This window comes from Trachurus trachurus (genome assembly GCF_905171665.1).
Source record: "Trachurus trachurus genome assembly, chromosome: 3".
NCBI lineage: Eukaryota > Metazoa > Chordata > Actinopteri > Carangiformes > Carangidae > Trachurus > Trachurus trachurus.
In genome coordinates, this window is record NC_139893.1 from 34,275,613 (window position 1) to 34,303,150 (window position 27,538).

Below are 27,538 nucleotides of genomic sequence, written 5' to 3' on the forward strand. Positions count from 1 at the left end.
CATCAGAACTATGACACCTGAAACGGTAAACACAGCTGATGGATCGAAAAAGAAAATTACAGCTCGAGGGAATTTACTTTCCATCATTGAAAACAGGTTCTTGAATGTACCTCGGTCAAAGTGAGACGTATCCTCAAGGTTTTTAGCAGCTCTGTTAGGTCATGCTGCTGTACATGCTGACAAAGTTAGACATCAGACTTGTATGGGCTCAGAGGAAATCGCTTCATTACTTTAGTCGATTTTAAATGTTGGCGGCTCTGCCCCTCAGTGGACGTAACCGCAGCCACTTCCGAGTACTGTGACGTCACGTGCATACCCTCTATTGTTAGCTGTTACAAATGTATTAAAGAGACATTAAGTGATTGTTCTGCCTGTCTTCCCTCTTGTAACCAGCCACCTGTCCCTGCCCTGTTGACCTCTCCTGCTACTTCATCTGTATCCCTTTATGTTTCTGAAAAAAATCAGCAGTTTGGTTATTTGTAAATGTTACTCCAGTGGAGCTGCTCTCCACAGTTTCCTCTAGTTTCACTGCACATTGTTCTGAATATTTTTTTTTTTTTTTTTTTTTTTTTAATTATCTCAGACTGTCCCCTGCATCAAACTGCCCCTCCAAAGCTTTTACTGTTTGGATGGTGTGGTCATCATGGTGTGTTTAGGGTTCATCTTCACATCTCTACAGCAGTTAGGTTGCCATGGTTTCTACTCTTACAGCACTTTGTGGCTCTGCTCTCTAATGTACTACATAATATATGAAACACTAAGTTTTTGAAGAATTGTTATGTTAGGCTTATCCTTTTATTTTGTAATTCATTTGTATTGTTTGAAAGTTTGAAAGTCAATATGATGAAACTGTTGATGATGTCGTTGGTCCTGTTCTCAGTTATACTGATGTAAACCACCGTAATCACCAGAGGCCCTACTCGTGTCTCGATACGTTATTATTACAATATAAAAAATATTGCAGTATGCTGCGATATGTTGCGATTTAATCGCTTTTTTTTCAACTGCAAATGACGTCTCCAAATGAAAACTTTGTTAACATCTGTTTTTTCTACAAGGCCAAGTTCTTAGTCTGTTCAGATCGATACTGAATGTCTATATATCGATACAATATTGCCACACAAAATATCGGAATACTACGCTGTATAAATTTTTTTGTGTGTGTGTGCGTGCAGAGAGAGAGACAGGGGACTGCTTCATTTCCTCTCTGCTTTCCTGATTTCCTGATTTGATGCCAGTTTCACTACAGCCAGAAACAGTGTTTTTCTCCAGGATTTCTCAACCTGAACTTGGCGCTGACATGGAGATAAGATCACATGCACTCATGAGATCCAGTCCTCCAGTACAGTACAGTGTTTTACAGTGAGGCAACAAAGAAACACACAGACAGAAACTACATGTGGCAGGTGGTCATTCCAACACTAGAACATAAAGTGATAAAATGTGAATGAATGCTGTAGTAAAATGAGATATAGGTAAGTGTGAAATCTTTACATGGCCAGTCCTAATAATGCATATGAAAGTACAGAATAAAATATTTTGTGCATTTTTGCTTGAGAAGGTAGGTAGAAGATCAGAGCAGCATAGCCTCCAGGTTGGTTTCCCAGGCAGCACACACACACACACACACACGGACACATGAGGAATATTTGTGTCTCTGAAGCTGGTGAATGCTCCACAGTGTCCATCAGCTGCTCTCTGTAGTGGCCAGTGGGCCTATCAGATTCTTGTCTCATTGGAGAAGTCAGACCGGTTAGAGTGGAGAGAGGGAACCACTTCAGTGAGTCAGTGAAACACAAAAAACAGAGAGGAGTTTCAGTATATTACAACATATTGCATATAATGGTGCCAGGGTAGCAACAGCGTGGTTGCCGTTGGCTTTTACAGTACAGTATTTTGGCATACAGTATGGGCTCAGTAGGAACTAGACCATGTGCCATGTACTAAATAATGAAAGGAATCTTGATATAAAACATCAATATAACCTGCCCAAAACCAAAAGACACCAACTAACAAGAAGAAGGAAAACAGGGGTCAGATGAAAGAGGCATAGATACTGTGAGAATCCTAGGACATACTATGTCACATACAGGTGTTTGTGTGTGTTCAGTTGCCTCTACGGTGGCCCTGAGGTGCAAATCAGGAAACACAACAACAAAACAGAAAACAAAATTTTCCGTTGTGTTTTCTCTTTTGTTGTTGTGTTTTCTGATTTGCTGTTGTGATTTGCACCTCAGGGCCACTGTATGCCTCCCATCTCTCTCTGTTCAGATTCCAGTCTCTGTGCAGGCTCTAGGATCAGCAGTGTATCTGTAGGGTTTGGAATCGCCAAGGCCCTGTGATACCATATCATCATGATACCTGTGTCTCCATAGGATATTTGCGATATTAAAAATATGCAATATGCTTTATTTATTTATTTATTTTTTGCTTTTTTTCAACTGCAAATGATGTCTCCAAATTAAAACGTTGTTAGCATCTGTTATTTCTAATTAGATAAACGTCTTAGTCTGTTTAGATTGATACTTGGTGTCTGTATATCGATACAAAATTTGTCATGCAAAATACTGCGATACTATGATATTGATTTTTTCCCCCACCCCTAGTATCTGTCTGTGGTTTCTGTGTTGTAAAGTTAGATTCTCTGTTCTCATCAGTTTGCTGTTCACTGAACACATTTGGGTTTGATATCAAACTATTAATATGAGACAAGAGATCAGTATTTCAGCTTTTGTTTCCAGGTGTTTTCATCAGAATATGTCAAACAACTTAGAAGACAGCCTCATTTGTAATGAACACCACATTTTTACGTGAGCAAAACTCTGAAGGATCTGCAGATCCTTCAACATGCAGCAAGACAACGGGCCAAAACAACCAAGGAGTTCACCAGGGGAAAGAAGGGGAAGGTTTTAGACTGGCCGAGTCAGTCTCCAGACTTAAACCTTATTGAGCAATAGATTTAACCTGCTAAAGAAGAGACTGAAGAGAGACGCCCCCCCCCCAAATAGCCTGGAAAAAACATCACAAAGGTTAAATGCAAAGGTTTGGTGATGTCACTGGATCGCAGACTTGATGCAGTTATTGTAAGCAAAGGATTTGCAACTAAATATAAAGTATTATTCACTTTAAAGCAGAAGTAAGCGGAATATTTGTGTTAATATAAGTCTTAAATAGTTATATCTTCCGACGGCAATCACTTACATAGAGTGTTTGGTCTGAAACACGGGTCTGTCAGTCACTCTGCTCTGCTGTAAGCCGAGGAGAAAACTTTCCTTGTATCCTACAACCTTTATCCAATGAGGAGAGAGAACGGCAGCTGTGTGTGCAGCCAAGGGATGCGCGTGAATGTGGTGACGTAGGGACGAGGGCGGGGACTGCTAACTCCATCGGCTGACAAGAAGTTAGCCAAAACGACCGGATCGCTTACTTCTGCTTTAATCGAACTCAAATCTATCTGTTCCAATACTTGCTCCCCTAAAAATCATCAGCAAAAATACCGGCACTGGCCTGACTGTTGCAGTTCTTTTGGAGGGGGCTGTCTGTCTGCTCATTCATGTGATGTGGTGCTATTTTCCTCTGATTGTCTTCCTGTTGCTGTTTGTTTGTCTCCAGGTTGATCAGTGACTGAAGAGGATGATGGTGCTCTCCTGAATCTCACAACCCCCCCTCTCCCCCCTTCATCTTCTTCACCGCTCTCGTCCACTCCGCCGTCATCATGAACCACACTCCCAGCCCCCACCTGTCGGATGGCGGGAAGTCATCGGGAGGCGGGCTGCTGTGCAGCCTGGGTCTGGGGTCTGACAGGGGGATCCGCTCCCCTGACAGCCTCACCCACACCCCCAGCCCTACGGGAGGAACCCCCAGCTCCAGCCCCCCACTGCTGCTGTCACCCGGTCTGGGAGGCCTCGGGCTGGGGTCCCTCGGGGCCATGGCCGACGCCGGTGCAGACTGGGAGAGCAGGGAGGAGCTGAGGCTGAGGGAGCTGGAGGAGGCCAGGGCCCGGGCGGCCCAGATGGAGAAGACCATGAGGTGGTGGTCGGACTGCACGGCTAACTGGAGAGAGAAGTGGAGCAAGGTGAGCTGCTGGGCCCTGAAGCAAGAGAGAACGTGACAGAGTGACACTAAGGGCTCTAAGTTCATATCTAACAATCGAAATAGATATAAATGTACGTGCTGATTCAGATAGTTACATTAAATAGTGGTTGTTGTGATTATTTATTGTATTGAAATGTGCCCAAACTACCACTAGACCAGCTGCACTCTGCCCTGCATTGAAAGTAGACCAGGTTGGAGCTGGTGAGCTGTCAGCGCAGCCTTTTGGCACGAAACTGTCACTGTGCCAAGCTGAATCTGTCGACTCCTCCTCCTGCTGCGCTGCCACACCCAGCTCGGTGCACCTCGGTCTACCAAACTGCCAAATTGACTGCACGCCGTGTTGTGCCAGACGAAATTAGCACTGCGCCACCGTGCAGCTCGATTGAGCCTGGTACGAAATTAGTCACCCTAAGTCATCAGGTGTAATTCTGGTGTAGCCTCATTATCAGACCTTGATTAGCAGCAGGTTTCATGGACACAAAACATGACACTCAGCACATGGTTCAAACATAACACAACAGTTGACTGGGATGTTCTTCCATTACTATAAACACTTAGTCTCATACATACTGTCTGCCTGCCAGAGATACTTAAAGGGATACGCCAAAAAAAAAATTTCGTGTCTTGCCTCACTCCCGAGTCCATGACAAGCAGATAGACACCATCCTTTTGACTGTGCGTGCAGTAACGAGGAAGATACGGGCAGAGCTGGCGCACCGCTAATTAGCTTAGCTCAAACGCTGGAAGTGTATAGGTAGTGTTAGCCTGCCTCCTACCACATCAGAAATCAGCAGTCAGAAGCTGATTTCATTTTAGCTCTAAACTCTGTAAATATATCACTTAATCGACATTTCAAACATTTTTAGGCGAGAAAGTAGCTGTCTAGATCAGCAGTGTGTCGTTAATTTGTCTAAATACCAGCTGTTTCCAATTTTGTTCAGACGAATTTGGCGCTACTCAAGCTAGCCGTTGTGACCAACGCACTTCCAGGTACTTTCACAAAATAAAACACCTGTCGCCCTTTAATACAGAAAACCATGACGATAGAATTTGTGCTTTTACTTTGAAATAGAAAAATCTACCTACCCTGTTACCGGCATTTGACCGCTCAAGATGCCTTACCGGAGAGTTTTGTCAGCTCTGAGATGATGATCGGCCCGCTGGTTTCCGTTTAGAGTTGCTGAAGAGTTTAGGTGGAGGCAGGCTAACACTACCTATACACTTCCAGCGTTTGAGCTAATTAGCGGTGCGCTAGCTCTGCCCGTATCTCCCTTGTTACTGCACGCACAGTCGAAAAGATGGTGTCTATCTGATTGTCATGGACTCAGGAGTGAGGCAAGACACGAAAAAAAAAAAATGTTGGCGTATCCAGTTAAGTGTCAAATATGGATTCATAGACTGCTGAAAATAGTTCCCAACAAATGCTCTGTTTCCACCTGTAGGAGAAATGTTTGGTCAAAACTAGTGTCCATCTTTTACAGGAAAACAAACTTTACATTCATGTGATTAGACACATGTCTATGTTGATGAAAGCCAGTGACCTGAGCTGATGAGTTGATCCTGCATCAGTTGGTGTTGTCCTTGTGTCTCAGGTGCGTGCAGAGCGTAACCGAGCTCGTGATGAGGTGCGTCAGCTGCGACAGCGGCTGGACACCCTCACCAAGGAGCTGACCAGCGTTCGCCGAGAGCGGCAGGAACTGGCCTCGGAGAACGAAACGCTACGGCAGCAGACGCTGCGTCTCCGTGGCGACCAGACAGCTCCCCCTCCAGCCACGGCCTCTCCCTCTTTTTCCCCGGCACACCAGTGTGGTGCTTCCTCCCCCTCCTCTCCATCCATCCCTCCCTCCTCCCCTGCTTCTTCCTCCTCTTCCTCTCAGGTTCACAATGACAAGCAGGACAGAGTCGGGGAGGCTCCACCGGGGTCTCCAGAACCAGAACCAGTAAGGGATGTGGACTTGGAAAGAAAAAAGCTTGCGCATCAAAAGGTGAGTCCGCATTCAGAACAAATACTCAATCAATACTCTGATTTGATCAACTGAGGCCACTGAGGAGGTTTGATGGCCACAGACCAGAGCCTGCGACCAACACCTTCACTTTACTTCAGATACTGTTTGTTGTTGTATTATGTTGTGGTTATTTTATTTGATATGGACATCACAGGTACATTGAGACTGTCCCAGAGGACAGACCAGATGCTTTGCTTGGGTGAATAGTTTTCAACACCAGTCCATAGGCGGCTTTTCTAAAAACACAGAGCACATGATCAACAATAGGAAATAAACACTGAACCTGCTGAATGTAAATATAAGTCAGCACAGACTCACTGAGCATCCTTCCTGGGTGAGATTATGTTGGACAGTAAAAAGACTAAGAAACCAAGTGCACTAGGTAGGCCTCCTAAAATATCATCTTAGTCAGCATTCCTTAATGTCTGAGCGGAACAGAGTGAAAGAAATGATCTGATGTCTGGTACCGGTGTTTTGATCCAGTTGTTGACAGATGAGCAGTAAATGGTGGTGAACAGTGAAGTGCAATAATCAAGACCGGATTGGACCAGTTTATTCACATGATGTCAAGAATCCACATATTGGTCAAGGAGAACATCAAGGATGGTTTGAAAAGTGTTTGACAGAAGTCTTAGCAGAGTGTGTGTGTCAGTCTGTTACCATGCAGCTGCTGATTGAACTCATTTGTAGCCTCATGTCCACTGAGGACAGGAGGACAGGCATCAGTGTGTAGATGAGGACCAGTGAGTGTCTCTCATCATGTCCCATGTTAATACATGGACAATGTGACCTGAGCCTGTGAATGTGGGTCAGCCAATGAGAGAACCAAGCCCTCATAGGTGCTTCAGTGTGTGTGCGTGTGTGTGTGTGTATCATACATCATGCTTGCGTGTCCCTGAGGGCTCAGTGATGCAGCAGTACTTCTTCTCTGTCATCCTGTTCTGTGCAGACCATCCCAGACCTGAAGCCTCTGGTTCTGTCCTGACCCACTGCTGCTGCTGCTTCATTCACACTCACACTCACTCATGAGAAGAGTTCAGGCTCTGTTAGAATGAAGCTCTGTCACAGCTCATCTCAATTCCCAGATCACCTCAAAGTCATCTCAGGAACACACCACTCTGCAGTGTGTAGTGAGGGACGGTTCATTCAAACACCAGCAGAAAGGTGTTCTTAGTTTAGCTTTTAGTGGTAAATTGAGTTGAAACATGGGTCATGTGATGCCTCCTCTCCTCTCCTCTCCTCTCCTCTCATACTTCCTTCTCCTCTTCTCTCCTTTTTTTAACAGTCTGTTTATTGAATGTTACATATTAGAAAAACAATAGTGTTCTAATTACAGATCTAAATTCAGCATACCCCAGAACAGATACCAACCCCCCACCCCCATCCCCCCAGTACCCAGCCCCAGCAGATGGACATGTATAGTTAAAAGTAAATTAAAGACAAACAAACGGGAAAAAAAGATGGTAGAGGAAGAGAAAAAGTGGGGAAATAAATAAACAAGTGCATAAATTAATGTATGAATAGATAATAAATAAATAAATAAATAAATAAATAAATAAATAAATAAATAAATAAATAATAGCAGTTGTAATACTCAATAAAATAAAATAAAATAAATAGACTAATAAGAACAATAAAGAAGCATAAATATCTGAGTTCACTATCAATTAAAACTAAAAGAATAAGTTAGTAATAATAAAGAATATATAATAATAAAAAAAATATATATATATACACATACATATACCCATATATATAAAAAGTGAATGAGTGAAAAAATTATAATTCAAGAAAAAAAGGAAGAAAGGAAAAACAAAAACACAGGCTCAGCATTGCAGTACCTTCTCTCCTGTATATCCTCCTCATCTCCTTCTTCCCCAACTCCTCCTCCTCCCCTCCTGTACGACCTCTTCTCCTCTTCCTCACCTGTACTTCCTTCTTCCTCTCCTCTCCTCTCCTCCTGTACCTTCTCTCCTCTTCTCCTCTTGTACAACCTCTTCCCCCCTTCCTCTCCTGTACGTCTTTCTCCCCCTCCTCTCCTCCTGTACCTCCTCCCTCTCTTCAGTTTTCATTTTGAAATCCCGACAGCAGCAGTTTGATCCTGCAGAACACGGGATTAGCTGGTCTACCGCTGCCTCAGCCACTTGGTTTGTTTGTGTTATTGTGTGGTCCTTTTCCTCAAATAAAGAATCTGGATCCTGTTCTCCCGGAGGCTTTGAACGTAACATAAAGAGCTGTTTCTGGTTGAGCATCTTAAAAATCTTACTGTTTAACAAAAAGGTTTATTTCTGCAGGAACTCTTTCCATATTGTGGTCAGACTCTTAGTACAACAACCGCAATCAGAATCCCAGTCTGGGTCAGGTTTTCAACACACAGCGCTGTGACTTTGTTTTGTTTGGTGTTTGCTGCATAACAATAAACTAGTAGGGAAAAGAAATATAAACAAGCAAGTCAGGTCGGTGTTTACAGTAGAAACCTGAAGAAATATAATAGAAGAATAAAGACAGTGGCAAGAAAAAGTATGTGAACCCTTTGGAATTTCCTAGTTTTTGAGCCTAAACATTGAAGTCAATCTACTATCTATCTAGATCATCTAGAGTAACTTCAACAAAAGGAAATCCACCTTTGGGAGCGGCCCAGTCAGAGCCCAGACCTGAATCCAATAGAGATGCTATAAATGACCTCCAGAGAGCCGTTCACACCAGACATCCTATAATAACATGGCTGAGCTGAAGCAGTTCTGTCAGAACCAATGGTCCAGAATTCATCCTGAGTGTTGTGCAGTTGTGATCTGCAGCTACAGGAAACATTTGGTTGAGCTTCAACCAGTTATTAAATCCAAGGGTTCACTCACTTCTTCCACCTGCACTGTTGATGTTTAATGGATATGTTCAATAAAGACATGAAGTTTTATAATTGTTTGAGTGGTATTAGGTGAAGCACATTGTGTTTGTTTATACAAGTTGTGACTGAGAAATTCCAAAGGGTTCACATACTGTACTTTTTCTTGCCACTGTATGTAGCCTACACTTTAATACTTTAGAGGATGATGTGTGTCTCTTCCACTCAGTCATCTAAGGCCTTCATGTGTGGGCTACTATCCTGACAGTCGAGTGGGTTATAGGCTCTGTAGTGGACTCCCTGTCGAGGATGCATGTTTACAAAGCATGCTGCTCTCAGTACATGTGCATTTAAGGGAGAACTGCACAATTAAAGGAGGAGGAATCACTGCTAAATTTACTGCACTGACGGTTCACATGGTGCTCAGGAAGGAAGAGGCAGCCCACTTCCTGTCCTTCAATAAGATAGGATAAGATATAAGATAAGATAGTACATCAAACTGGACACAAAACAATCGGAGGGCAATGAGGGAAATATCAAAAGAAATAAAATAAGAGTCAAAGCTGAATATTAAATGAATAAGATTAATTAAAAATATGCAGATAATATACAATGCACTGTACAAGGGACTTAAGAGTTTTGAAAATTAAAAACTTAAATAAATAAATAAAACAATTTGAATATAGAATTAAGCTAAGAAGTTGCACTTTGTCCCAATCCAGCTTGATTTTTACAATAAAAGAGAAAGCAGCTGAAAATAATGACTTTCAGAATGAAACTTTGTCACTGTATAGAACTGCTGTAGTTGTGTAGTTGTGTAGTTGTGCTCCTGGTAGCAGTAGTGCATTAGTGGAGTCAGGAGCAACTGTCCCATCTGATAACATTGCTCTGACCTCCTGTGTTTTTTCTCACCGTGCCCCATGTGTGTGTGTGTGTGTTTAGTAATGGTGGCTCACTTTGTTTTTACTCTTTCACCACACACACACTAAAATGCACAAACACACATGCACATGCACACATGTGCATGAGCTCTATAATAAAGATGTGTGTGCTGATTAAAGTTCAGTGTCGCTGCAGATCAGACCTGACCTTCAGCTCACACAGGCAGGGTTTCCATGGCAGTGTTGCCCCCAGTAAATCATCATGGTTTGTGTGTGTGTCAGGGGTGCTGGCCTTTGTTAGCAGCAACAAACTGTTGCTCACGCATAGCACAGCCTTATTTCCTGTCTTCTGCCATTGTCCCAGTTCCCACACACTGAGTACTTCCTCCATGTGGAGCAGAGCGCTCTCTGCTGATGCTAACATCTGTTACACAACGGTTCCCTCTGCTGGGGAACATCTGGAACAGCAGCAGCATCAAGGCTTCTGCTTCTCTTTGACTGTCAATAAAACAATACATACAACAGGATTTCAAAGGAGGTTAAATCGAAAGTAACTGGACTTAGTTATTTGTCTAGGAAGACGTTTCACCTCTCATCCAAGAGGCTTCATCAGTTCAACTTCCCATCAAAGACAGTCACTTAAACGACTGTCGTTGGCACTTGGAGCACAAAAGGGAACCAGTGACATCATCACCCTTGTGAACGCCCACACAAGAGGCTAAATAGTGAGTCTCCACACCAGATAGTTGGACCAGTCCCAGCCTGGTCAGCTGCGTACATGAACTGATGAAGCCTCTTGGATGAAGGTGAAACGTCTTCTTAGACAAATAACTAAGTCCAGTTGCTTTCGATTTAACCTCCTTTGAAATACTATGACCTGGAAAAATGAGAATATGCACCGGCATACAACAGGATGTAACGGTGTTTTAGATTGAATCCTGTCATTGTCCCAAAGCATAGAACTAATAAATCACAGATCTTATCCAATTACATTTATCTCAGATTTTAATTCACAAATCCTAGTCAGGAAATGATTCTCCTCTGGCTGACCACAGGCAGTGTTACTGTTGGTGAAGAGGTGAACACAGGACTTCAGGAGAATATCTATAATGACTTTAGTTTCTGTATTTGGTCTGAGGACATGATTGTCAGCTTCACTGAAAGATCAGTGATTGAATGAAAAGTGATGTAGATTTTTGCAGTGGGCTGCTTTATTATTGTAGCTTGATTTGCCCTTGAGGCTGCACAGCTGGGCATGGTACTGTCTGGTGATTTGTTCACACTGCAACAACACAACACAACAACTATTAGAAGAAACACACATTTCTACTAACAAAAACAAACATACATTCATAAAAAATAACACACATTAATAGCTCCCAGATGCTCTACCCTGGTGGATCTCTCAACAGTGGGGCCTTGATGGATTTTTTGTTAAGCAGACAATAAATTCTAATGACGTTGATGACCATTAGCTCACCCATCTCCCTGCCTAGCCACCCTATTGCACCCTATCTTAAAGGGATATTTCAACATTTTGGGAAATTGGCCTATTGCCATAATCCATATGTCTTAAAAGTAGGTTCATTACCTTTGATTGTCAGTGCAAGCTGTTTTTAGATCGTCGGGGGAAGAGACGTGAGCTCTGCACAGCGCTAGGTATTTTCACCTTTCCCTCATCAAACTCATCAAATACACAATCCAACAACTCCAAAACACTCTGGTGGACAAGTTGTGACCTGCACATTCACCACGCTATGAGATAATAATGGAACGTTACGAGATGGAGTTGTTTTCGAGGGAAATGCGTAGCCGGAACTACATTCCAGACACGGCTGCTGGGCGGAGTGATTTCAAAAACAAGTAGTTCTGAGTATTTGCTTCATGTGTCGTAATGTTACATAACTATACATTATTATTTCATAGTGTGGTGAATGTGCAGCTCACAACTTGTCCACCAGAGTTTTTTGGGGAGGTTGTTGGATTGTGTATTTAGTTGATGAGGGCAACATGGAAACACCATGCAGCTTGTGTCTCTGTCCCGCCGATCTAAAAACAGCTTGCACCAACAATTAAAGGTAATGAACCTACTCCTAAAACTATAGGGATTATGGCAATATGCGAATTTGCCAAAATGTTGAACTGTCCCTTTAATGCCCATCCAGGTTGGGGCTGAGTTACTGCTGCGTGTAAAGGGAATTTTAGTATGAGGGCCTTGATATGAGTGGAGGTGAGATGGGGCTGGAGACGGTCTGAGGGGCTGGACTCTGGGCTCAGCCTTAGAGAGACAGTGAAGAGCTGTTTGCTCCTTCAGCTGAGGTGGTTCAGGCATCTGACAGAGATGTCTCCTGAGTGCCCCCCTTTAGAGGGCCCCCAGGGCACACCCAGAACTGACTCTAGGTATTACATATCTCAGGAGAAGCTGGACAGCTTTGTTTTAGAGTTTGATGAATACCAGGCTGCCACCATGAGCTGGCCCCAAATAAGTGGAAGGAATTGGATGGATAGATGACTTCCCCTACCACCAGCAGCCTTTAACAACACATTTGTTTTCTACTGTATGACCACAAATCTCCCAAACTAACAACACTCTTACCAGCCTCAGTTGCACTTTGTATTAAGTTACATGAATAATTAAGAAATGTTTGAATGCTAACACACTCATTTACAGTTATGAACATAGTAAACATTATAACTGCTCAGCATCAGGGTCTTATCGTGCTGTTGTGCTGATATAAATGCATGTTGACATGGCTGCAAACCTGATATTTATTATATTCACCATCCACCACTAAATACAATTCTGTCATGAGTCCATCACATCATATTTTTTCAACCACAGTCAGATATCTGCATAACTCTTAGTGACAGAATTAGACAGATAAGCTGAACTCTTAGAGGCAGCACAATGATTATCCTAAAGACAGATGCAGGCTTTACATCTGGAAAACGTCATGAAAGTTACAGGGTGGAGAAACGTTAGGATTTTTCCTGTTGCCAGAGCCGACAGATTTACTCGGAGGAGCGGGAGACAAGCTCCACATTTCCAATTGGATTTCTGTTAAGGCAATTAAAATAATATGTTATGTTAAAGTGAAAATGTTTGGACACGAGGATCCACTGGAGAGTTTGAGGTCTCCGCTGTGACAGCACGCTGGCAGAAATATGAGCCGATTCACTGGAGGAAACAGATTAGATGGATTCACATGCAGCGTTTGGAAGGAAGAACAGAGAGTGAGGGGAAACCAGTGAGGACTGAAGTCTATATTTCTGACAACCCCTTCAAAAGCTAGAGAGATCATCGTCATCAATCCATACAGAGATGACAGTGGTTTGGAACAAGTCTGATACTTTATTCTCTGGGACTGAAAACAAAGGAAGTTTTCATCCCTGCTGTTGTTCCAGAGGGAGTTATAAGAGGTGAGGATTATTCCACAGACATGGAGTCTGAAGTCCTCAGCCTCAGCCTCATGTAACAATGCTCTGCTGTGGTATGATATTGATAGTCACAGTGATTCCCAAGTTTTTAATCTGTGGTCAAAACAGTTCTGTTCTATGATCCAGCCTCATTAAACCCAGCTCCAGCTCTGAAGAAATCACCGAACAGACAGAAGCTATGAGGGCTGCTGTGGCTGAGCAGGGTCATTATGCTGCACTCCTCCTCTGTATTTACTCTGGGATTATATATTTTGCATGCAGTGTGTCCCCTACAACACAAATCCAGAAATGCAGCTCTTACATCCCCCCCTGACCCCGTGTCCCTGTGTCTTTCAGGACTTGGAGATGCTGGACTCGGTCCTGTGCTCCAGGGCCCAGGGCCCTGACAGTCAGGAGGCCTGGGATGCTCACGGCGGGAGCAGCGGCGTGAACGCGGCCAGCTCACGCTTGTCCTCCAGTCTGAGCCGGCAGGAGCGCAGCAGGCATCTGTGGGAGGACATGAGCACGGCGGAGGAAGACTCCAGCAAACTGAACGCTCTGCAACTTCGCCTGGACGAGTCCCAGAAAGTCCTGCTGAAAGAGAGAGAGTAAGACAGATGGGGCACTGAATGTAACTGTATGAGATGTGAAAGAACATTGTGTCAGTCTTGGCTTGTTTTTACCAGACAAGTTTTCAGCTACATTACTGACTGACTGACCATGCCTCCCTTTAAATTCACCTTTTTCTTCATCCGTCTAAATTGTATAGAGTTATTACACATCAGCTATAGGCCAAGACTAAAGCCCCCTCTGCTGTCAGCTCTGTGTTGTATGCAGGAAGTGCATCATATACTTTTTTTGTGGGAAAATGTAATGAGGTGACAACAGAGTATACACACCGGAAGGTAAAGGGACATTGTGTAACTTCTCCTGTTATCTATTCACGAAAATCGATTATTTCGTTCAAAAGTATGTTTTTCATTAACCAGTAATCCCCCCCATCAACAAACTGAAGTGTTCCTTTCAGCTCTGAATGAGCCGTTCATATCATTCATATCTACATGGAGCGGGTAAGCTCGGTGCTGGCTGCCATGTGGTGTCGCCATGTTTTTACGTTCAGTGGCAGCGTGACGGTAGGAAACCACGGAAACTCAGCGGAGACACTGGAGCTGTCGGCTCAGGTCGAGGTGGCGTCTGTGAAAAGTCACCGCGGTAACGCAGTGAGGAGGAATGGAGCGTTACACTGATGCTGCATTCACCTGCAGTCGGGCAGACGGCCGTCGCTAACAAACCAGATGTCATTTTAGTCACAGAAGTCGAGAGAAAGACGGTAAAACGTGGGTCAGGTAAACAATACGACATCGCCATGACAACATATTGTCATGTGTACTGTTTTGCCTCATGCTGACGGACCATTTGTTTATAGAGGCTTGTTTATGCCGTTACGTGCAGCGGCTGTCGTCCGTCTGCCGTCTGCCCAATTTCACGTGAATGCAGCATGAAAAATACGATTGAGTTGCTTGCGATATACAACCACAACGCTAGATGGGAGTAATTCCTACACAATGTCCCTTTAAACGTATGTCATACCTCTTCACCTGGCCAAAGATACAGGAATCAGTCTTTATGATATCCTGTGGTTCATTCAGAGCCCAGACTGTGTCCAGTGTTATGTGCGACAGTGATCTAGACGGACATTTCACCAGTCATTTTCAGGAGAGTTCCTTACTGTTAACTTTACAGCATGTCTTATTTTGTAAATGTTAAATGTGATAAATCCACTCTGCAGACATTTGCTGAATGGGGTAAGAGAACCCACTCAGACTGTAGAACAGTGTGACTGATATGTGTTTTGTCTCTCTGTTGTCCCCAGTGATAAATTGGCCCTCAGTAAGAGCATCGAGAGGCTGGAGGCCGACCTGAGTCAGTGGAAACTGAAATACGAGGAACTGAGCAAGAATAAACAGGAAGCTCTGAAACAGGTGGGATGTCTGAGTGGTCAGGTTGTCACATGTCACCACTGTCACTGCTTTCATTTTGTACCTACAAAACTAAAGACATGTTTCCTGTTCAATATCATTACACAATTAATAAAGATGGTGAACATGGTCAACACTCTACACCATGTCCAAATTAAAGTTCCTGTCAGTAGCTGCAGTCTAGACATGTTCAAAAATGTAAGAAGTAATAAAATACCAGATAGTAACAGAATAGAATTTATACACTGCTTCAATTCATATAGATGGAAATACACTGTTTCCCATAAAGTTGGAATCATTTTGTTTTCAGACACATTCCTATTTTTATTCCTATTTATACACATCACTAATCACCTTTGACCAGGTGCAATGATTATACACTGAGTCCCAATTACCAGTTTTGTGAAAATACTTTATCTGTCAAGAATAAATAACACAAATTAATAATTTCACGAGAAGAGGTAAGAAAATATACAGTATTATTCTAAATTTATGGGGGACACAGTGTATTCCCTGGGCAGCTGTGGTTCAGAGGGAGAACAGGACAATCAGAAGGCTGGTGGTCTGATTCCCCGCTACAATATGTTTAGAAAAAAGCAGTATATGAATGTAGTATATGTGAATGGGTAAGTATCGAGTGATGACATACAGTATAGAAGCAGTTAGTTTCTACAGTATTCCACTGTCCCTCTGTGGTTGTGAGTGATTCTCATACCTTTGCATAGATAAGATTGTCAGACACCCTCAGGTTATATCAATGCTCTGCTCTGGTCCCAGGCCTTAGACAACCAAAGATCTGGATTGGCACATGGTTAATGTTTTGGCAGAGTTAGCCCACCTGGGGGCAGTCCAAGCCTGCAGAGAAGAGAGAGGTGGGGGTGGAGCCACAGCAGGCTCATGGAGCGACAACATCGATCTAAAGGGAGCATGTCACAGGATGTATGAGATAAGAGAAGATAGTGCTGAGGGGAGATAGCAGTCTGCAGGTGGAGAGGAGACACAGAAACAGACAATCAGCTAAGAACCAAATGAGCAGGGTCGTCCTCAAAATCACAGCAGACGTGTGGCTCCAACTTTTAACAAGGAAAAGTAAAATCTAAACACTAAATGTCAAGCAATTACACAACTGAAGGATACATGCTGCTGCCGAGACACCGTACACAGACATTTTATAGATTTGTTGGATTTTCACAAGAAGCCTGAGTCTCTGTTTTCTTCTCAGCATAAACAGAACCAGGTTGTAGCAACAGCACTAAACACTAAACAAGGCATGTTTATTTGTATAGCCCACTTTTACAAACAGTTTGTCTCAAAGGTCTTTACACTGCATCATAACAACATCCTCTCTGACCTTAGACCAGTGTTTTTCAACCTTGGGGTCGCCTGAAATGTCTAGTAATTGATAAAAATATATATATATTTTTAACCAATTATTATTATTTTTAAAATTATGATTAAAAACACCACACACAATCTTAAACAACTGTATTCTATACTTTCACTTTCTCGAATATAAATCGAGTTCAAATAAAATGCAGCATAAAAAAATATCTGAGCTGGTGCATCTTGATTGACAGCCGTGATGATCAAGAAATCGTGGGGGGTGGCAGAAATTTGTGATGTCAAAATGGGGTCACAAGCCAAAAAAGGCTGAGAACTAGACCCTCACATCCACTGAGGAAAAACTCCAGGAGAAAGCTCAGGGTGAGAGACAGAGGAGGGATCATCACCTAGGACTACTGTTCTACTGCTGTTGGCCCTCAAGTGGCCAACAGCAGGGCTCTCTATAGGAATGAGCATACAGACACATAATGTACAGTATCTCACAAAAGAGATGAAACTTCTAGTCGGTGTGCAGCTTGTATAGAAGTTTAGATTCACTATCCACTGGCAATAACTCAACACACAACCATTATTAACCATTTCCATGTTTTTATTCATATTCAGCTGGCAACACAAGTGAGTACTCACAGTGAACATACTTTAGTGTGTGGCCGGCATATGGTCTGAGCACTGACAGGCTGAAAAATGTTAAAAATCAATGTAACAGCGTCGGGCAGCCCTTTCCTGCATGTCATTCCCTGCACAATCTGATATCACCAAGTAAACAACAGCCCAGGACTAACCCTAACCCTAAACCTAACCGGTTGGTTATAATAGCACTCCTGGGCTGTTAATTACTTGGTGATATCAGATCATGCGTCATTCCCCCTCTCTCTGCCTCCCCCTTTCCTGTCTATCTCTACTATGTGCTATCCAATAGGTAAAAAAAGCCAAAAATATATACTTAAAAAAAAAATCAATGTAACAAAATAGAAAAAAACAGCAGTAGAGCTGTTGGTGTCTCAAAATCTACAATACTAATAACATAGTTTTTCAAAACAGACTGAATGAACTGGATCAACAACCTAATTTGCTGTTGGAGATATTGATGTGGATCCTCAGACCTCTACTTCAGCACTTGTTTGCTGTAGAAAGTTAAGGACGTTGAATTCTGTATGGTTTGATATTGCTGATTTCAGTGCTGCACTGTGTTATATGACAATAGGACATCCAGTTGTTTGACGTTGTGTGGCTTCCTCTCTCCTCCTGACACTAGCTAAACCTGCTGAAGGAAATGCACCAGGATGAGCTGGGCCGTATATCTGAAGACCTGGAGGACGAACTGGGAGCTCGGACCAGCATGGACAAGAAACTGGCTGAACTACGAGCTGAGGTGAGGACACGGGAGACGAGGCAGAGGTGGAGTTAGGACAGTGGGATGTGGGTGGGGGGGGAGGCAGTACAATCTAATATCAGTGTTATGTGTCACCTTTTCACTGTCAAAGCTTAGACTATATATTTGGACCCTTCTCCTATCTGAGTGAAATGTCCATGAACTAGTCCTGACAGCCGACTCAGTGCTCGTTTATATCATCATTAGCCTGCCATCTAGTGGCTGCTGCATCATCTGTGTGTAGTGGCTGTAATGGAAGGAGAAACAGTTTGAGAGAGGTCTGCCCTGGATTTAATGACATCACCTCTACATGGATTATTTTTGATTGTCATACCTATATAGGGGTTCATTGGTATCAGTCCCCCTCCCCAAGGTAGCACAGCTCTTTCTCTAGCCCTTATTTATTTATTCATTTATTTATAACCTTTATTTAACCAGGTTCGTCCCATTGAGATCCAAGATCTCTTTTGCAAGAGAGACCTGGCCAAGAATGGCAGCACATAAAGTTCCAACACATCGTCACATTAATCATACACAAAAAAGAAACAAACAAATAGAATACAAATAACAATTGAATTTTCAAAATTAGTTAAAAGAATTTACAAGATTAGCCAAACATTTGCACTCAAATCAAACATTTGCACTCCTGGAGCCTGGATGTAATGGAATTTATCACGGACTTGAATACATTCAGAGATACCAGACTTTGGAGTTTGAGCTCTGACTGCAAAATGTTCCATGTACTCGGAGCAGAAAATCTAAAAGCTTTCTTACCTGTTTCTGTTCTGACCTTAGGAACAGTAAAATGACAAAAGTCCTGAGAGTGGAGACTGTAGGGCCTATTAGTCAAGATTAAAAGGGATGATGAATAAGATGGAATCATCTCAAGAAGCCTTGTAAAGCAGCACATACCAATGGCCGAGATGGCCAATTTACTTTCCTGTATAAGACACAATGATGAGTTAGACTTAGCCTCCTCTTCATGTATCTCCCTCAGATGGAGAGGCTGCAGGTGGAGAATGCTGCAGAATGGGGGCGCAGGGAGCGTCTGGAAACAGAGAAACTGGCGTTGGAGAGGGACAACAAGAAGCTGAGGGCTCAGGCCGAGGACCTGGAGGAGCAGCTGGTCAAGAAACGCCGGCAGGCCGCCTCCGCTCTCGACACCGACCTCAAGGCCATCCAGATTGAGCTGTTTGAGAGAAACAAGGTGGGAACCGCTTGTGTCGGACGTCCCGGTGCTTTCATTGAGCTTACCATCATGTTTTTCAGCCTTTAAACCAGTGGTTCCCAACCTTTTTTGGCCCCTGACCCCATTTTGACATCACAAATATAAGGCGACCCCGCAATCACATGCAGTCAATCAAGATGCACCAGCTCAGATATTTTTATATGCTGCATTTTACTTGAACGCGATTTATATTTGAGAAAGTAAAAGTATAGAATACAGTTCTTAAAGATTGTTTATGGTGTTTTTAATCATAATTTTAAAAAGAATGATAATTAGTTAAAACAACATTTTTATCAGTATTTTTTTTATTATTATCAATTACTAGACATTTCAGGTGACCCCATTTGAATTCCAGGCGACCCCATGTGGGGTCCCAACCCCAAGGTTGAAAAACACTGCTTTAAACTGACTTCAAAGTCGGTACAGTCACGTCTTCACATACTGATGACATCTCTGTATGTCATGGGTTTGTGCTCTGACCTTGTCTTTCCAGAACAGTGTGTGAGTGTGTGTGTGTCAGTATGTATGTGTATGTCTGAGAACAGACAGAGAGAGATTGATTGTGTTTTGTGTTTAGTGTCAAAGCTGGGGTATTGATTCAGACAGAGAATGAGAAATGGGGAAAGCAATTAAGACACTGGACACACACACACACACATAACACACACCTTTGAGGTGTAATAGAGGGTAAGAGAGCAGATATTTATATTCTGGACAGTAGTTATATAACATTCATATTGTATATGTATTTGTCAGTGTAACCTTCGTGGTCTCCTTAGCAACCCTCTCCATGTTTTCATATACGAGACGAGTGTCTGAGTTGTGTGAAGAGGAAATGAGAGGATGTGGAGCTGCTGTGCTGCACAACTTTCACTAAGGGACAGTAAAGGTCTTTGAAGTTTAAGTGAAGATAAGTATCTGGCTGTTCCTGTTGGTAACAGGGAGACTTTGATGCTGTAGCAGTGATGAGGCGTCAGTCTCACTGTCACTGACAGGAGGAATAGTTGTTCTGGTTTTATTGCTTCAGGCTGCGTCTGCAGGAGTGTTTCATGTTTCAGACTAGAAGGAGGCAGGCGGAGAAGGTTCAGTCTGATCTATGGGCAGAAGTGGTGCCATGTTAGAGGTTAAAGTCTCCCTTTGAGAGCAGCCTGAAGGTGAAGCTGTCACCTGGGACCATCCGCTTTTAGCAGTGAAGGCTTCAACATATTTGAATAGAATTATTATTAGAATTATGAATAGTTTCCAGAAGAGACCAGAGATCTAAACGTGTTCTGTTTTAAGGTTCCATGTCTGATTACCATGCACTGTCTGCTTAGATAAAAACCTTGATTTTAGAGAGGGTTCTATTTATCATTCGATTCATCAGCTAATCATAGGAGCTCTAATTAAAAGAAAGGAAACCATAGACTAGATAGAGATGGACATACAGTAGCCTCTGTTACACCACCCACTGCTTTCTGAAGAGCAGTTAAGCTCAGAGTGAGCTGGATAGGATGATGAGGTGTGATAACACATCAGTGACTGATGTCATTTCTCTCTGTCGTGCTTCCTCTGGTGACAATAGAGGAATTCTATATCTTGAATCATGTGAGTCGTTTGAGGTCAGTGTAGGTCTGTGGGAAGAATCAACGAGTGTCATTCAGTCAGTGTCAGGGCTGTTCCCTGGTGTTACCATAGAGATACACTGTCAACTCACATTTCATGGTTCACAGTGTCTTATTATGGGTTGTTGGCTCTTGATAATAGAGTCAAGAGGTAGAGTAGAAAGTCGCTGCTTCCTACAGGCCACATGTGAAAGTGCCCATGGAGAAGATAATGTATGTATCTGACGGCTGATCTATCAGTGCTGAACATTTTACATGCTTTACTTTAGGTAACTAAAACACAATGAAAACAAAAAAGGGGAAACTGTATTAAACTAGAGAATGCATTTCCAGAAAGCTGGAAGCTGAATGAGCTGAATAAATTGTTGAAACAATGCTGAATTAAAGCAGAAGTAAGCGATATTTTTGTGTTAATATAAGTCTTAAATAGTTGTATCTTCCCACAGCAATCACTTACATAGAGTGATTGGACCGAAACACGGGTCTCTCAGTCCCTCTGCTCTGCTCTGAGCCGAGGAGACATTTTTTATTGTATCCTACAAGTTTTATCCAATGAGGAGAGAGAACGGCATGAAGGGCTGTGTGTGCAGCCAAGGGATGCGCGTGAATGTGGTGACATAGGGTCGAGGACCAATAGATCCATGACGAGGGCGGGGGCTGCTAACTCCGTCGGCTGACATGAAGTTATGGTGCGTTCAAGGCAACCCGTAACTCGTGTTTTTCCGATCGAACTGGTACGACTTCACAGGTCGGAAGTTACGAGTGGCTGTTATAGTGCACTCTCACAGGCAACAGGCCGGAGAAACGCAAGTTGCGGGTTGCCTGGAACGCTACAAAGTCGTAAGTCGTGACTTGAAGCCATAATTTACGGTTTCAAAAGCCTGCCTGGAACGCAGCATTAGCCAAAACGACCGGATCGCTTACTTCTGCTTTAAGTGAAGAAACTGCTGAAGCAATTTTGAAAAGTTGAGACAATATCTGAAGAGTAAAAGTAAAACATGTAAGACAGAGGCTATGAAATGGTTGGAAATTACTAGTAGAAATTGAAAGGCTGAAATCGACCCAGATTTATTCAAAACTGACAGCTTGAAAAGATTTTGAACCATTACTAATATAGATGAAACAGACCTGAAGAGTAAAAGTAGAATAACACTTTCAGCATTCACCCTTAATAGAATGTGATATAGAATGATAACTTGGGTCAACATTCTGGTTTACACACACTCACTTTCCACCAATATCAGTGTGTATCAGTGAGTTTGTGCGACTGTTCAGACTGAAAACACATGAATGTAAGGACTGATGTCATCACATGCACTAATATGCAACACACACAATGGAGAAACAGTGAGCTGTTACCTACCATGCAGACTGGTTACACGGCTCTATCATGTCTCATCACCAGCTGCAGCCTCCATGTGAGACAGTGTGATGTGATCAGTGCTGCACTTCACTCCTTCAGGTGACAGGTGTGTTCACATTGATACAGTTAGAGCAGGTTTCTACAACTGTAAGTGTTAACTATGTGGGGCTGTTGTCATTAAAGCCCCAGTATGTAACTTATTTGGCTTTTTATTAGCAAAAATCAAATATTGCTTTCATAAATACGAATTTCACTGAAGTCGAATCACACCCGCATACAAATGAAAGCTTTCTGTTACCTTAGAATGAGTTGTTACAAATCGTTACAAATAGCCTACATAAGGGGGGGGGGGCGCACCGAACCGAGGTTGCCATGTTGCATCGCCATTTTTTACGTTGAGTGGCAGCGTGACCGTAGGTAACCACGGAAACTCACCGGAGCTGTCGGCTCGGGGAGAAAGTTTTCCAGGTAGCGCCTGTTAAAACTGTCACCACTGTGTAGTGTGAGGAAGGACGGAGGCACTAGTGTTGCATTCAGGTGCAGTCAGGCAGACGGCCGTCGGCAAACCAACCGGATGTCATGTTACTCGACGAGAGAAAGACGGTAAAACGTGGGTCAGGTAAACACGGCATCACCATGACAACATATTGTCACGTCTGTATTGTTTTGCCTCGTGCTGGCGGACCACTTGTTTACATAGACGCTTGTTTATCCTGTTACATGCAGCGTCTGTTGTCTGTCTAACGTCTGCCCGATTTCACGTGAATGCAACATCAAGAATACGTTCCGATATGCAACCGCACCGCTAGATGGGGGGAATTCCTACATATTATACCTTTAATGACCTGAGGTGAACTTGTCATGTGAGTCTAGGCCTAGGGAGTCTAATGGCCCTATCAGCAGCAGGCTGGGTGACTCAATGAAGAAAGTTAAAAGGAGAGTAAAAAACCACTTGAGCCATTCTGCATATTTCCTCGTGTTCATCATGTCTCAGTGGAGCTGCATTGGACTCATTATGTTTCCCTCTTCCCCTGTTACTGCTGAGGAGGATGTTTAGCTCTGCATATAACATGGCTGAATGTCACACAGGGACCTGAGTGTGCAGCCGTGTGTTGCTCTTTATTATTCTCTATCCTGACACCAGTCCACTGACTCTACTGTTTTCCCCCCGGTTGGAATTGTAGGAAATCTGCTCGACTGGACACAACTGTTCCTCCTCTGCATGGTGTGTTCAAACGAGTCAATTAAACCACAGGGAGCAGACTGCAGGCAGTTCCCTCTCTAGCTCACAATCAACCTATTAAACCACCTTTTATCATACCACACAAGTATACAGAGGTCAGTAATACCAATGAAGGTGAATGACAGACAGACCTGTAATAGATTTGTGATGGCATAGTCATAGTTAGTGTATTTACACTACAATAAACACTTCAGTTGTTTTTTCCACAACAAAATTGTATTGTATTCTCCACCCAATCAAAGTCTTTTATAATTTAATGTGTCTATTTTGATTTCTATATGAATTGGCTTAATTCTTCTTCAGCTAAAATCAAGTAAATTAAATGCAAGGACTTTTACTGTGTGTTGTTCCTTTTTGCTATTTTTATTTGTGCTGCTTTTATACATTTAACCTCAAAGATCTTTGTCTCCATCTCTTATTTTGTTCACATTCAGTCTTTTATTGTACTCATCTCCCAAGCCCCTCCCTGCCTCACTGTGCTTTTGGGCAGCTCAAATCATAAACCCAAGTCTGCTATTCTCCTCTCTCTCTCTCTCTCTCTCTCTCTCTCTCTCTCTCTCTCTCTCTCTCTTAAACACACATAGCACAGACACACTCACAAACTAAGACACACATGAACAAATACACACACGCACACAGAGAGAGAAACCTCACTTGTCTAAATGAAATCTAAATTCAGGGTGGCAGAGGGGGAGGGGAGAGTTAAACTGATTCTTTGTATGTTCTTAAAGATGAATGTGTAAACGCGTGCGTGCGTTTGTGCGTGTGTGTCTAGTGGAGCAGATGTACTGGCAGACTTCAGGGTCTCTCCAGTCAAGGGGAAACATTTAACAGGCTGTGTGGCACACACACATACATACAGTAACACAGACACACACACATACTCCTGCTTACGTGTGTCAGTAGACAGATCACATACACAATAGTATACACACACACAGAAGTATTGACAGAAACACACATGCCTATGAATCACTCTGTAATTCCTTATGTTTAATAGAGTCAGGGACCCCCCACCCCCTCTGTCCTCAGACATTCAGTCTTCAAATGATGAAGCTGCAGGGAATATTGACATCTGTGGGCTGGATGTCTGCACAGCCTGTCTGTCTGTCTGTCTGTCTGTCTGTCTGTCTGTCTGTCTGTCTGTCTGTCTGTCTGTCTGTCTGTCTGTCTGTCTGTCTGTCTGTCTGTCTGTCTGTCAAGAGCTGAAATCCAGAAATGGCCTTCATGAGCATGTGTATTACCTACATAAGTATTAGTGTGGAAGACAAATCCCAAACTCAACATCAGTTTGCCCCTCACCATGTACCCACTACCCAGTGTCTCAGGGACCATATCATGTGTGTTTACCACAGATGTTTTCACCACTCTATGATCCAAACCCTCCTCACTACATAATATGGCTGAATTGGCTTCCTGGTCCCAGCTATAGGAGCCTCATTATAACCCAGCACTAACATCAGCACCAGAATCCTCCACTCTGGACCTGCCACAGAGAACGTTCCCTTTCTGTTTGCAGTTCTGTAAGACACCTTGGGTGAACAAAATGACAGCACTTTGCTGAAATCCTCTTAATGGTTTTTCTCCTTCACCTTACAAGCTTCAACATTTAAAAAATAAAGTAACCTGCATGGTTTTTCAGCCGTTGAAGTCTGTTATAAAATCAGATGGCATTTATCTCCACATGTCTAATTTTACTATCATATGTTTTAAAGGCCCCATGGCATGAAAAATGTGATTTTGGTTATTTTTTCATGCTTGGGGGGGGGGGGGGTCTCTTGGCCACGTATATACTGCCCCATGCATCAAACTGGTCATAAACGGAGAAACGCACACCACCCATTTGTAGGAACTGTCTCTTTAAGACGAGCGGATAGCACTTCCTCCTTTCTGTGATGTCACACACAAGGTAACTCCGCCCACCACGACCAGTTTTTTTTTTTTTTTCCCAATTTTTATGAATGCAGCTTAGGTTTCAGTTACTTGCCTGTGATTGGCCTGACCACACGCCACTCAAAAACAGTCATTCTCTCTTCTGATTGGCCAAATGACCTGTGCCTGCTAGAGCTCCAGAAAGAGGCAACAGAAAGGGGCAGTATAAACCATATTAAGCAGATCACAGGTACTCAAAACCAATGATACATCTTGTTAGGGATATCAGCAGGTAAATAAACCCAGAGAAAAGTGCACAACATGAGGCCTTTAAACAGCGCTCTGGTCTGAGGCCAAAGTCACAGTCAGTGTCTCACTGTATTTAATGTTGCATGCACAGCATTTTTCTATTTCCCCAAAGTTTGATCGAACTCAATGAAGTACTTTTTTGACAGTCAGATACATATAGAAAAACATCAGACTGATCCTTTCATGTTTGATTTCATCTTTCTCCCACCATCGCTAATAAGTTTACTAAAAATATAAAACATCAGATATGTTGTTACCATCATGAATTTTACGATTGTGGATTTGTGGCTCAGGTTCTTATGTTTCTCAGAGAATTAGAAAGAAGAATTAAGGCATGTTTATGATGAAAATACAAGGAGCTAAGTAAAGGTCATTTTTCACTCCTTGGTTTTATTGTTGCTGTACATGTGTCACTTCCCTCCACAGTGTTGCTATAAATTCAGGAAAGCCTCTTGGAAGTTGTTGTTTCTGGGGAGTCATTAGGTGTGAGACAGAGAGGGGGCGGGAGAATCCACACCATCAAAATACATGGAAATGCAGAGAACAACAATGGTGCATTATTGATAAAGCCATTTGCTCCATCCACAGACTTGATCTGTCCCCAGATCAGCTAACCACAGATACCACAGATACACCACAGTCACCCAGACGTGAGCATTTGGATGTTTCCACTTAGAGACCAACACACCCTCATGGCTGTGGTCAGCACGTCTTGGATGTTGTACCGTAATGAGGAAACATCTGTCATGGCTACAGTGATTGATTTCTTTTATTTTTTAATCTTTCTTTCTTAATTATAGTCTTTCCATTTGAGTGTGGAGCATTCAACCAAGGTGGACCTCATGTGTTCAGGTTTATTTAAACTTATATCACTGTATTACATGTGATTAGGCAAATAGTATGTCTTCTCAATGGCCCATCAGAAAAGTAGAGGTTATTTCAATGGATCAACTCACAAATCTGTCAATTAAAGCAGGTATTATGAAAATAATATGGCATTTTACCAAACCAGCCTATTACCACTACTCTTCATTTACATAACTGAATACCTGATCTTTTAATCCATGGTTCCTTGTACTCCCACAATGTTGAAACTGGCTCAGGAGGTAGAGCAGGTTGTTCATCGACCAGAAGGTCAATCAATCAATGTCTTTATTTGTCCCCAAGGGGGCGATTAATTTTGCAACAGGAGGAGCACACAAAGCAAAATATACAGAACAACATGGCATAATAAATTACAATAAATTACAGATCACAATACAGACCCCAGCTATAGTTAAGAGGGATGGCTATTTCACCCAACTACCTTTTCCTCCTGGCATTTAAAAGAAGAACAGCGGAAGGTACAAAGGAGTGTTTATATCTGTTTGTCTAAAAAAAAAAAAATATCTGTTTGTCTTTGCAAATGGGAGTCTAAGGAGTGAACCTGATGGTAGAAACTGAAACTGTTTATGTGAGGGATGAGAGCAATCAGACAAAATGGAGCTTGCTTTCTTGATCAGCTGTTTGTTATAGAGTTCTTGTAAAGTTTGTTGTGCAGACCCAGTGATTTTACTGCTGACACTGACAGCCTTGTTGAGTAGGTTTCTGTCTTTGACTTTCAAATATTGAAACCAACAAGTAAAAGAAAATGTGATAACAGATTCAATAAAAGAACGATAAAACATAGTCATCAGGGAAGAATCAACCTGGAATTTAGAGAGTTTTCGAAGACAAAAAAGGCGCTGCTGGCTCTTCTTGTGCCTAAATATTTATAGGACTCAACAATTTCAATTGCTTGCCCCTCAATCACTTTACTTACGGGAGAGGGCTGCACGCGTCTGAAATCAATACACATATCCTTTGTCTTTAAGACATTCAAAGATAAAAAGGATTCCTCACACCATTTCAGGAAATATTCAAACACTCTCAGTACTGTTCAGCAGGCTCACTATAACAGTGTCATCCGCAAACGTCAGTACAGTATATGACAATTTTCAAAAG

At 42.7% G+C, this 27,538-nt stretch overlaps 1 protein-coding gene across 2 annotated transcripts in view; it reads left to right on the top strand.

Annotated features, from left to right (window-relative positions):
• Positions 1 to 27,538, top strand: part of ccdc102a (coiled-coil domain containing 102A) — a 60,934-nt gene that overhangs the window by 25,036 nt on the left and 8,360 nt on the right. For both annotated transcript variants that reach the window (XM_083969372.1, XM_083969373.1), the window contains 6 exons: positions 3,613 to 4,075; positions 5,688 to 6,080; positions 13,599 to 13,849; positions 15,115 to 15,223; positions 17,820 to 17,936; positions 18,934 to 19,143. In XM_083969372.1, coding sequence (XP_083825498.1) covers positions 3,716 to 4,075; positions 5,688 to 6,080; positions 13,599 to 13,849; positions 15,115 to 15,223; positions 17,820 to 17,936; positions 18,934 to 19,143 — 1,440 coding nt within the window. In that variant the 5' untranslated portion in view covers positions 3,613 to 3,715. The remainder of the gene's footprint in view (positions 1 to 3,612; positions 4,076 to 5,687; positions 6,081 to 13,598; positions 13,850 to 15,114; positions 15,224 to 17,819; positions 17,937 to 18,933; positions 19,144 to 27,538) is intronic.